The 13,101-nt window shown below is 41.9% G+C and overlaps 1 protein-coding gene across 2 annotated transcripts in view; it reads left to right on the top strand.

Annotated features, from left to right (window-relative positions):
• The window catches only part of C2H1orf185 (chromosome 2 C1orf185 homolog), a 34,096-nt gene extending 33,003 nt beyond the window's left edge, over positions 1-1,093 (top strand). For both annotated transcript variants that reach the window (XM_076564727.1, XM_042271600.2), the window contains exon 5: positions 572-1,093. In XM_076564727.1, the coding sequence (XP_076420842.1) occupies positions 572-957 (386 nt within the window). In that variant the 3' untranslated portion in view covers positions 958-1,093. The remainder of the gene's footprint in view (positions 1-571) is intronic.
• Positions 1,094-13,101: the final 12,008 nt, after the last annotated feature.

Below are 13,101 nucleotides of genomic sequence, written 5' to 3'. Positions count from 1 at the left end.
GCTCTAAGAAACTTTTTAAAGGTACACTGTAGAACTGAGGTTTCTGACCTAATTAGAATATTTTCCTGGATTAGAATACTTAAATATCATATATTTAATATTGTACAGATGATAGCAACTTGGTGTTTTCCCTTCTAGCATTGTCTTACCCATGATAGCCCTAAAAATACTCTTAATTAAGACTTGTCTGTTGGGCATGGTGGTGCACACCTATAATCCCAGCACTTGGCAGGTGGATCTCTGAGTTTGAGGCCAGCCTGGTTTACAGAGCTAGTTCCAGGACAGCCAGAGCTTCACAGTGAAACCCTGTCTCAAAAAAACCAAAACAAATAAATAAATAGATAAATACATAGTCATTTTGAAAAAGCCGGGCATGGTGGTCCACACCTTTAATCCCGGATCCCGAGAAGCAGAGGCAGTCTCTGAGTTTGAGGCCAGTCTGGTCTATAGAGTGAGTTTTGGGGCTACACAGAGGAAACCCTGTATTTAAAAAAAAAAGAAGAAAGAAAGAAAGAAAAGATGACTTGACTTGTCAATATGTAATAGTAGGCTTTTTTTTTTTTTTAAACAGCCGTCAACTCTGAAGATGAAGTCTGCCTTCCAGACCCCGCTGACCGTGAGTTGCCTGAGATGACCTCAGGAGCAAATGGCAGCAGTGTGACACTGAGCTTGTCAACGTCAGTCACTAGTTCTTATTGCAGCCAAAGTGTGGAAGCAGCTGATGACTGGTTTTCCGACGATTCTCTAGGAGCCAAGCATCCCCCAGAGCCTTTACTTGGGGAACCCCTGGCAGAAAAGGTGTTGGCATACCTGTCAACCATTTCATTAGAAGAATGGCCTGGAAACACAATGAATGTGACATTTTGTAGCAATCAAAAAGATGACAGCATTAAGGAAATGTTTACACAAACAAATGCAGAGGTCGGCATCCGCAGCCTTCAGTATGATATTGAATGACTTTTTCTCTTTTGGAACCTGGTATCCAGTGAAATCAGGGGAAGTTGAATCTGAATTGTGAACTTCTGAGCCTCCTACCATGTCCTTACTAATCTTGCTTTTCTTGTTCTTTACCATAAAGTGATTCTAGCCCTTACTGGTTTTTATTTTTAAATTATTTATTATTATTTTGTGTGCATTTGTGTTTTGCCTGAATGTATGTCTGTATGAGGGTGTCATCCCCTGGAACTGGAGTTACAGACAGTTGTGAGCCACCATCTGGGTGCTGGGACTTGACCTGGGTCCTCTGGAAGAGCAGCCAGTGCTCTTAACCACTGAGCCATCTCTCCAGCCCACTTGTATCTTTGCTTGATATTTTGACTTGAGAACTTCATGCAAGGACAGCATGCAATAGACATATACATCCAGAATTCACTTGAGGATTCAGAATCAGTACGTCTCTACCTTCAGGGACACCAATTTGTTCTTTTCTTTCTGCATCATCTGCTGCTACCCTCATCGATGTCGTCCATTTGCCTAGATTACCACAAGTCTCCTCATCATCTGTGCTTCTTCTTTAACAGTTCACTCTTTATACAATGACCAAAGTCATCTTTTGAGACAAAAAAAAAAAAAAGTCACCACAGCCTCTTCTTTTTTTTTTTTTTTTTTTTTTTTTGGTTTTTCGAGACAGGGTTTCTCTGTGTAGCTTTGCGCCTTTCCTGGAGCTCACTTGGTAGCCCAGGCTGGCCTCGAACACACAGAGATCCGCCTGGCTCTGCCTCCCGAGTGCTGGGATTAAAGGCGTGCGCCACCAACGCCCGGCCACAGCCTCTTCTTAAAACCTTGCGGCATCTTCATAGTTTACTAAAATACTTCTAAGCATCTTTGTTCTATCGTACACAGCTTCATATACAGCATTTCCTTCCTGAGGGGTTGATTTCGTTTCAAACCATTCTCTTCGGGAAGTCGGCACGATCCGGCCACACTGGCTGGTCTGCTTCTCAAACACTGTTTGTTTCCGCCTCGGGCTTTTGTGCTTGCTCTTCCTTCTGACTCTAAACATCTGTTTCTAGAGTTTTGCATGACTGGCTCTTGAATATTTCAAGTTCATCACAAGTGTTGGTTTCTAAAAGAGACTTAGGCTGACCATCACACAAAGCAGGATCCAAAGGACACGGCAGTGTGGTACTGCATTGGAATTAGAGAGGCAGCAGGGTGTCTGTGCGTGCATTATGCGTCTGTATGTTTACTGTTCGTTTTCTCCGATGTATCTAAACCCATCTATCCATACTGTATCCGTTATACTGATACTGATTCTTCCCAGTGGCCATGGACACAGGCAATGCTCGGATCTTGGTGAAAACTGTTATCCACTATGACATTTCTCTGCTGAGAAACGGCTGTTAGCATAGCCAGACCAAAGAAAGCCGAGAGAAATCCTAGCATGTGTCCTCTTGGATAAAGTGCTTGTAAATTGTTTGTACCCAGCCAAAGAGACACCTGAGCCACTATGAAAAGATTCCTCTGTTCAAATTGGGGGATATACAAAATAAAAATTTTAAATATTTTAAATGGTTATGTTTATTATGCACACTGCAGAAGTTTATAATATAATAATATATTGAATTATAAAGAATCCACGAGGGGCTAGAAAAATAGCTCCACAGTTAACAACTCCTCCTGTTCCTGCAGAGGACCTAAGTTTGGTTCCCAGTGCCTCCATCCTGTGGCTCACAATGGTACATTTATTTTCTATGATATATCCAAACCTATATATTCATACTGTATCTATTATACTGGTAATTCATCCTAGATCTCCAGCTTCAGGAGATCCACCATCATCTGCTGGGCTCTGCAGGCACACATAACCCTGCCCTTCTGCCACACAAACACATACCATAATTAAAAATCTTAAAAAAGAAGAATCCAAAATGTGGGGCTATGGTGGCACACATCTTTAATCCCAGCATTTGGGGGACAGAGGTAGAGGCAGGCAGATCTCTGAGTTCAAGGCCAGCCTGGTCTAGAGAGAAAGTTTCAGGACTACTGTCTTAGGGTTTTTATTGCTCTGAACAGACATGATAACCATGGCAACTCTTATAAAGAAAAACATTGAACTGAGGTGGCTGCTTACAGTTTTTGAGGTTCAGTCCATTATCATCATAAAGGGGAGCATGGTGGCATGCTGGAGGAATCGCTGTGAGTCCTACATCTTGCAGGCAATAGGAAAGTGAACAAAGTCACACCTCCTGATAATGCCACTCCCTATGAGATTATGGGGATCAATTATATTCAAACTACCATATTCTTACTCCCTGGCCCCCATAAGCTTGTAACAATATCATAATGCAAAATATATTTAGTCCAATTACAAAAGTCCCCATAGTCTATCACGGTCTCAATGATGTTTAAAAGTCCAAAGTTCAAAGTCTCTTCTGAGACTCACAAAATCTCTTAACTGTAATCCCCTGTAAAATCAAAAAACAGATCATATACTATATTTTCTTTGTGCTGAAATGTGATTTTTATTTGTATGTTAATAAAGTTACCTGGGGGTCAGAGGTAATAGCAAGCCATAGCAGAAGTCTGGCAGTGGCAGCACACGCCCTTAATCCTGGTCACATGACAGGCAGATCTCTGTGTGTTCAAGGACACCATCAGCATGGAGACACATGCCTTTAATCTCAATACAAACCATAGAAGACTTGGAAATCTGTATAGACAGGCAGTGACAAGGAGGTCATGTGGTTGGGTTTACAACCAATGAGAAGGCAGAACAGAAAGTCAGTAAAAAGACAGACACACAGGAAGTAGGCCTCTTTCTCAGGGGAAGGACGGCAGCATCAGCGAAGGGTTTTAAGTCTCAGCTCTTAGCTACTGCTCTGACCTCTTGGGCTTTTAACTCTGCATTTGGCTCTGTGTTTCTTATTTAATAAGACTGTTACATGCTGGGCGGTGGTGGCACACAACTTTAATCCCAGCAGAGGCAGGTGGATCTCTGTGAATTCGAAGCCAGCCTGGTCTACAGGGTAAGATCCAGGAAAGGCGCAAAGCTACACAGAGAAACCAGGTCTGGGGGGAAGGGGGACAGACTGTTACATCTATAACATACTTCCAAAATATTGTGCCAAAGAATATATGTTACCATTCCAAAACATAGAGAAAGGAGCATAGTGAGGAAATACTGGACCAAAGCAAGACCAAAAACCAGCTGGGCAAACTCCAATGTCTGATGTCAAAACACTCTTCAGATCTCCAAATCTATTCAGTTTTGTTGACTTCAACACACTTCTCTTGGGCTGGTTCCACTCCCTGTTAGCAGCTTTCCTCAGCAGGTATCCCTCAATTCTAGCATCGCTAACATCTTGGGGTCAACTTCACAGCTTCATGCAATGTTCTCTCTACTAGGCCTCCACTCAGGTACACCCCTGACACACGCCTGGCCTCAGTGGCTTTCTTTAGGCACAGAGGCAAATTTCATAACCCGTTTCTTCTATCCCTTGACTCTAAAGCCAGAACCACGTGGTCAAAGCTGCCAAGTTCTGCTGCTTGCTAGGGCCTGGAACATGGTCCCCTCATTCAATTACATCTTTACCAGCTTTCTGTCCTTCACTGCCTAAGCTTGGCTGTCCTGAAACTTGCTCTGTAGACCAGGCTGGCCTCAAACTCAGAGATCCATCATCTTCTGCCTTCCCAGTGCTGGGATTAGAGGTATGTGCCACCACATCTGACTCTAAGCTTTAGTTCCTTTCCACTAGCTGGGTGAGATCTTGCCCCGAGGTCACCATTTACACATTTATTACACCATTTATTACATTTCTTAATCCATTTATCTCCTTGAACACAGAATTTAGCTCTATTCCACTTCCTGGTGCTCTTTTTCTCTTCAATTACATTTTGTAATTTACCCTGCTCAGCTTGCTCCTTTTCGTTATAAATCTTCACTGGAGTTACCACTGAAAACCACATGATAGAGTCTATCCTAGGCTATTTTGAGATTTCCTCTGCCAACAGAATTAATTCAAAATTCTTCACTTTAGCCTCAATCAGACTGTTGCAGAATATTTGTTTTTTGTTTTTTTTTTTTGTTTGTTTGTTTGTTTTTCGAGACAGGGTTTCTCTGTGTAGCTTTGCGCCTTTCCTGGAGCTCACTTGGTAGCCCAGGCTGGCCTCGAACTCACAGAGATCCACCTGCCTCTGCCTCCCGAGTGCTGGGATTAAAGGCGTGTGCCACCACCGCCCGGCTGTTGCAGAATATTTGTGCACTGTGAAGATGTGTCTTTGCCAAGGTACCTTCTGACTGGTTTAATAAAGAGCTCAATGACCAATAGCTATGTAAGAGGTAATAGCTGGATTTCCAAGGAGAGAAATGAGGAGGAGGAGGAATCTAGGCATGTGGGAGACACCAAGAGACACAGAGAGGAAACAGGAGATGCAAGATGTAAGAGAGGTAATGCCACGTGATAGAATATACATTAATATAAATGGATTAATTTAAGTTATAAGAGCTAGTTAGGAACAAGCCTAAGCTATAGGCCAAGCTTTCATAATCAATAAGAAGTCTCCATGCTATTATTTGTGAGCTGGTGGCCCAAAGAGAAACCCAATACATCAGAGTCTTCAGACAAAAGCAAAAAGCAGCCACTTTCTTCACCAAAATACCACGAGAAAGATCCTTAGGCATACTAAAGATCTTCTCTGAATCTTCTTGAGTGAGGCCTCAACAGTTCAAATAACTCTTAGCACCTCTGTCTTCCATACTCTACTAGCACAGCCCATTAAGCAGTGCTTAAAGCATTCCTCTGCTTTCCTCCAAACAAACACATCACAGCAATACCCCAGTCCCTGGTACCAACTTCTGTCTTAGTTAAGGTTTTTATTGCTGTGAAGAGACACCGTGACCATGGCAATTCTTATAAAGGAAAATATTTAAGTGTAGTGGTTTACAGTCTCAGAGGTTCAGTCCATTATCATCATGAAGGGGAGCATGGCAGCGTGCAGGCAGACGTGGTGCTGGAGGAATAGCTGAGAGTCTTATATCTTGCAGGCCACAGGAAGTCAACTGAGACAGTGGGCAGTATTCTGAACATAGGAAACTGCAAAGCCCACCCCTACTGTGACATACTTCCTCCAACAAGGAAGCCACTCCAATAAAGCCACACCTCCTAATAGTGCCACTCCCTATGGGGCCAATTACTTTCAAATTACCACAGCTACACAGAGAAACCCTGTCTCAACAAAACAAAAGAGGAGGAGGAGGAAAAAGAAGAATCAAATCAGGACCTGGTACACATCTTTAATCCCAGCACTCAGAAGGCAGAGACAATCAGACCTCCATGAGTTCAAGGCCAGCCTGATTTATATGGCAAGCTCCAGGCCAGCCAAGCTACATCATGAGACTATGTTTCACAAAAAATAAAATAAAAAAGAATCCATGAGCTCATGCTGACATTTTAAAAAATTTATAGAGACCATCTTCGTCCATTCAGGTTTCCATAACAAAATAGTATAGACTATGTGGTTTATAACAGCAGAAGTGTTCTCCCAGGGCACTGGCAGAGGTGCCAGTGAGGATATGCTTCCTGGTTTATAGAAGGTTGTCTTAGGTTTGGGGGTGTAGCTCAATGTAGAATATGCATTTAGCATGTATGAGGCCTTGAATTCAATCCCCAGTACTACCAAGAAAAGGGAAAAAACTAAGAGCAAAGAAGAAAGAAAGAGAGAGAAAGTTGTCTTTTTATTGCATCAGCATTTGGCTGAAGACTCAAGAGCTGAGGCTTCCTGCTCCCCATTCCTAGGACTTTGGGTACATGAGGTTAGTGCTCTACCACTAAGCTACATCCCAAGCTCCCAAGAGCAGTGGTTCTCAGCCTTCTTAATGCTGCGACCCTTTAATATAGTTCGTCATGTTGTGGTGATGCCCAACCATAACATTATTTCGTTGCTACCTAATAACTGTAATTTTACTACTGTTATGAATCATAATGTAAATATGTTTTCTGATGGTCTTAGGTGACCCCTGTGAAAGGGTCGTCTGACCTCCAAGGGGTCCTAACCCACAGTTTGAGAACCACTGTTCTAGAGCCTTTGTTTAAAAAACAAACAAACTTTTATCCCAGATTGGTCTCAAACTCCTGCTCTTCCTGCCTCCACCTCCTGAGTGCTGGGACTATAGTCCAGTATGCCATCATATCTGGCTTTGGGGTCTTTTTTATTTATCCCATTTATGAGGACAGAGCCATCAAGACCAAATCACTTGCTAGTCAATGGCAGCTAGGATTTCAGCATACAAATTTTGAAGGCCATAAACACATAGCCAGCATCATTCCACCTCTAGCTCCCTCAAATCCATGTCCTTCTCATATGCTAAGTTCATTCAGTATATCCCAATATTTCCTAGTCTTAAGTCATTCCATTATCAACCCTAAAACCCAGGAACCTGCAATGTAGATCAGGAATAGAACACTCCCATAACATGGGAGAGGCCCTGGGTCCAATCTCTAGCACTCAAAAAAGGAGGAAGAGGAAGGGAGGAAAGGGAGGGAGGAAGGAAGGAAGGAAGGAAGGAAGGGAGGGAGGGAGGGAGGGAGGGAGGGAGGGAGGGAGGAAGGAAGGAAGGAAGGAAGGAAGGAAGGAAGGAAGGAAGGAAGGAAGGAAGGAAAAAGAAAAGGCCAAAATCCAAAGTTTCTCATAATGTCATCAAAATCAGATGTGACACATTCCTGTAAACCCCAGCACTAGGAAAGCTAAAGAATTCAAGCTCAAAGTCAGGCTGAACCATTTGAGTACCAGGCTCAAACAGATGTGGGAGAGATTCAAGGCACTCTCCATACAGAGGCAAAGTTCTTTCCGGCTATGAACTCATAAAAAAGCATCATATTGGGGATTTAGCTCAGTGGTAGAGCACTTGCCTAGCAAGCACAAGGCCCTGGGTTCGGTCCTCAGCTCTAGGAGGGAAAAAAAAAAGAAAAGAAAAAAAGAAAAAGACAATTACTAGTTTTGGGGCCGGGCAGTGGCACATGCCCTTAATCCCAGCATTCAGGAGGCAGAGCCAGGAGGATCTTTGTGAGTTTGAGGCCAGCCTGGTCTACAGAGCGAGATCCAGTAAAGGTGCAAAACTACACAGAGAAACCCTGTCTCGAAAAAAACAAAAAACAAAAACAAACAAAAAAAGAAAAAGAAAAGGCTGGAGAGATGGCTCAGTGGTTAAGAGCACTGGCTGCTCTTCCAGAGGAGCCAGGTTCAATTCCCAGCACTCACACGGCAGCTCACAACTGTCTGTAAACTCCTGTTCCAGAGGATCTGACACCTCCACACAGACATGCATTCAGGCAAAACACCTATGTACATAAAATAGGAGAAGAAAAAAAAAAAAGAAAGAAAAGTATCATATGCTTCCAAAATACAAATACAGAATGGGTATAGGATAGACATGTTCATTCTAAAGGGATAAATAGGAGAGAACAGAGACTGTCAAGTGTGTGTGTGTGTTGTGCTGAGACATATATACAAAGAGAGTAGAAATGGGTCACATTCCATCCAAACTACAAGTCAGAGCTCTTAAGGCTCGTTTGGATTTCTTTGGCTTTGTGTACTGCCTCCTAGACCCCCATAGCTTGGCAGAAGGTGCTGCTGGGGTGCTTTGCTTGGGATCTATGTGACAGAGGCTCTCTCACGGGCTTCTCCTCTACTAAGCCTCTACTTCATGCCTTGAGACTCTTAAGTTGAAGCCACTCAGGGTTCCTGGTGGCTCTATCTGTCAACTTACAAATGAAGACAGTCACATCCCCTCATCCCATGCCTCCTGTATGCCTTCAGAAGTCAGACTGCTGATACTATCAAAGTTTCTGGTCTGTGCCCTCTGGGGGAAAAAAGCCACTATGGCTTGTACTACAACTGGGCTCAGAACTGTAGGTGGAGTTTTCCTGTCCTGACCCCTTGCTCTCAAATAATCAACAAGGAGACTTAAGATTACTTATAAATGCTCGGCCAATAGCTCAGGCTTGTTATTAGCCAACTCTGACATTTAAATTAACCCATATTTCTTATCTATGCTTTGCCATGTGGCTTGGTACCTTTTCTCAATACGGCATGCTCATCTTGCTTCTCCCTGTGTCTGTTGGCAATTCTGCTGACTCTGCCCTTCTTCCCATCATTCTCAGTTTTGCTTTCCCACCTAACTTTATTCTGTTCAGCTATTGGCCAGTCAGCTTCTGTATTAAACCAATCACAGTGACAAATCTTCACAGTGTACAAAAGGTTTACTCCATAGCATTCCCCCACACACACCCCTTTTTTTGCCTTTTTTTTTTTTAAAGAGCTGAGGATCGAACCCAGGGCCTTGAGCTTGCTAGGCAAGCGCTTTACCACTGAGCTAAATCCCCAACCCCCTTTTTGTCTAATTAAAAAGTAAAGTTTTAACTTTAATGTAGTAAGATTATATACTACAAAAACAATTATTAAGTAAAAATTACAGTTACAGCCAGGCGGTGGTGGCACACACCTTTAATCCCAGCACTCAGGAAGCAGAGGCAGGCAGATCTCTGTGAGTTCAAGGCCAGCCTGGTCTATAGAGTGAGTTCCAAGACAGTCTCTAAAGCTACACAGAGAAACTCTGTCTTGGAAAAGAAAAAAAAAAAAGAATTACAGTTACAATATCTATTCCATTTGTGTTTGGCAAAATTAGAGAAAATACTATCTATCTTTTCCTGGTGAGTCTAAAATTTTACACCTAATTTGCTTTCTATCATAACTAAGGAAGACTGCAAGTTTAACTATTTCATCTTTAACTCGATCAAAGACCCCAGAAGGATGAAATATTACCTAATGACAGGGACATCAGACTGCCTGGTCAGTGGCTCAAAGTTTCTCTGTAACATTGGGGCATCCACCTCTGGCCTACAGGCCTAGTATATCTGACAGACTTTTATTGTATGATATTTTGATTGTTTTCTGGAAAATAAAGCTTGTCTGGAGTCAGAGGGCAGAGCTAGCCACTAGTTGACCATAGAGGTTTGGAGGATTGAGGACAGATAGCATACAGGAGTAGCAGCAAGGCGGGGCTGAAAGAGGATCTCGGCCTTTTTGGATGGAGGAACTAAATAGGTGTGAAGCAACTGTGGCTGCCCCCCTGCTTCTCTGATCTTTCAGGTTTTTACCCAGATATCTGACTCCTGAGTTTTTATTGATAAAGATTAGTTAAATTAACACTTCAGACTTTCCTGTGAAGCAAGGAATTCTGGGGACTATCCTACCTTATCCTGGTAAAGTTTAGCAATTGCCTTTCTTGCATCCTGCTGGTCCAGTTTGGACAGTATAATGTCAGCAACTGAGGCAAAGGCAGTTCTTTGCCCACATTGCTAGCTTTTGCCATAAAGAAAACAAACTCCATATGGAGTTTCTTCGATGCCCATTATCTTCTCTGAAGTAGATTGGTGCTGCCAGGAGCAGATGTGTCTCACTGTCATGAAAAGACTTAGGTTATTAAACATATCAAATGCCATATTCTGTAGGTCTTTGAAGTGTTTGAAGACCATCTATCTATCTAAATATATCTGTGTATGACCTTGAAAACATACCTAACATGACTATAAGTTTGACTATTATAGATGACTATTAATCTATATTTTTAATTATATATTACATTTTTAAATGAACAGCATAAACACAATACCCCCAAAAAAGAATAGAAATATACATACAGTATAACAAAATTAATTTTAAATTTATATCAATAGCTGGGCGGTGGTGGCACACGCCTTCAATCCCAGTATTCAGGAGGCAGAGGCAGGCAGATATCTGTGAGTTCAAGGCCAGCCTGGGCTACAGAGTGAGTTCCAGGATAGGTACCAAAGTTACACAGAGAAACCCTGTCTCAAAAAAACAACAAAAAAATTGTATCAATAAACCAAAATCCACACCAATGTAAAATATTTAAGATTAATAGTTTTTTTTTAATTAAAGTGATTCAATAATCTGCCCCTTTATCCTATCATTTCCTTTTTTGTTTGTTTGTTTGTTTGTTTGTTTGTTTTTTCAAGACAGGGTTTCTCTGTGTAGCTTTGGAGCCTGTCCTGGATCTTACTTTGTAGATCAGGCTGGCCTCGAACTCACAAAGATTCACCTGGTTCTGCCTCCTGAGTGCTGGGATTAAAGGCGTGCGCCACCACCGCCCAGCTTATCCTATCATTTCTATATCCCCCCTTTTCTTTTTCAGAACAAGATCCCTGAATCTAATATCCTTTGTTCAGCTTTTTCCTGATCATTACCAATAATAACTTGTAACCAACCCCCCTTAAATGATAGTAAATATCCATAATGCATTTTTTTTGGAATATGGATGTGTTCTCTAGAGTACTTCCTGTTGATTGGGGGCACTGGTAATCTTTGGTGGACCCTGAGAAAATTCAGGATTATGGTCAAGTCCTGACTGGAGTGTCTGTGAGACTGGATCCTCTCAGCCAGCAGCCTTGAAGCTGTTCTGGATGTAGAATTCTGAGAAGACTGTAACAGAGGCATCTGAGAGGCTGGGTCACCGGGGCCATTTATTCTCACTGGTGTCTGGTCTCCTTGCTCTGAAAATTCATAAAGTTCTGAAAATTCATAAACTTTAAAGGTAGCATACATATCTGCATTAATACAAGTATAGACTGTGCATTGTACACAAGTCAGCCTAAGGTGATTTTTTTGTTTTATGTTTGAGCAGGTAAAATATACACCATGTGTTTTGTAGTTCGTCTAGGTTTATTTCTTCTATAGTCAGGATTTCAGGGGGTCTTCTGCAATCAAACCTGATTTTCCTTAACCCAGAATAAATCCATAGCCTCTCATTTCCTGTGAAAACAAAAGCTCTCTCCCCAGTAACTCATATTTCTTATCTATGCCTTGCCACATGGCTTGGTACCTTTTCTCAACACAGCATGCTCATCTTGTTTCTCTCTGCATCTGCTGGTGACTCCCCTGACTCCATCCTCCTTCTTCCCATCATTCTCAGTTTGGCTTTCCCACCTAACTTTATCCTGTTCAGCTATTGGCCAGTCAGCTTGTTTATTAAACCAATCACAGCGACAAATCTTCACTGTGTACAAACGGATTATTCCACAGCACAGTACCAGAGTGACTGTTTAGCACAGAGAACCAATGAGGCTTTGGTTTCAACCCATAACGCCAAAGACAACAACAGGTTCTTGACCTTCATCAGCCAGCACTGAATGTCTGAGAACAGACTCCAGGAATCTCATTTCAGCAGCTTCCATGGGAACGTCATGTACATTAAAACTTTGGGGAAAGTAACCCATAACCACTGAATCCGCTCAAATGTTATAGCATCATTGGAGAATTCGAATCACGCATTTATGCAAACATGGAACACAACTACAATTGGAGTTGCAAGAGGACACAAAAGAGACAGTTTTATTTTGAGTAATGTAGGTCTATTGCCAGAGTGTCCTGGTATTTTATTTGGTTGTCTGATCAGCTCATGTCCACAGGAAAGAAGGGAAGAGAGGGAGAGAGGAAAGGAGATCATTGTATCAGCATGTAGGCTTTTTATTATTATGCTGTTGCTTGTAAGGGCTTTTCAAAAACTATGTATTAGTATATTAATATTTGTGTATATAGTATATATTCACACATACATATACACACTATTATGTATGTTTATAAATTATATATGTTATATATATATATATATATATATATATATATATATATATACACACACACTTACATACACATGCACACACTATTTCAAAATACCTGTAACTTAACATTATCCCTTTGTAACTAACATCATCATTCAAGAAATAGATCCCAGGGCTGGAGAGATGGCTCAGTGGTTAAGAACACTGGCTATTTTTCCTGGAGATCCAGGTTCAATTCCCAGCACCTACATGGTATCTCACAGTTGTCTCTAACTCCAGTCCCAGGGGATCCCATACCCTCTTCTGGCCTTTGACACTTCAGGCACACATTGGTGCACAAACATACATACACACAAAACACTCATACATAAAATAAATGAATAAAACTTTTAAAAAGGAAAAAAAATAAAATATAGAGAAGAAAGGGGGAAAAGATTCCTGATTCCCAACACCAACCTTCCTAACACTTGAGCCTTCCTCTTCTATTTCTTACCTCCATCCACGGGCCGTCCACCACCCT

The sequence above is a fragment of the Peromyscus maniculatus genome, chromosome 2 (genome assembly GCF_049852395.1).
Source record: "Peromyscus maniculatus bairdii isolate BWxNUB_F1_BW_parent chromosome 2, HU_Pman_BW_mat_3.1, whole genome shotgun sequence".
Lineage (NCBI taxonomy): Eukaryota > Metazoa > Chordata > Mammalia > Rodentia > Cricetidae > Peromyscus > Peromyscus maniculatus.
This window is presented reverse-complemented; position numbering and strand designations above follow the sequence as displayed.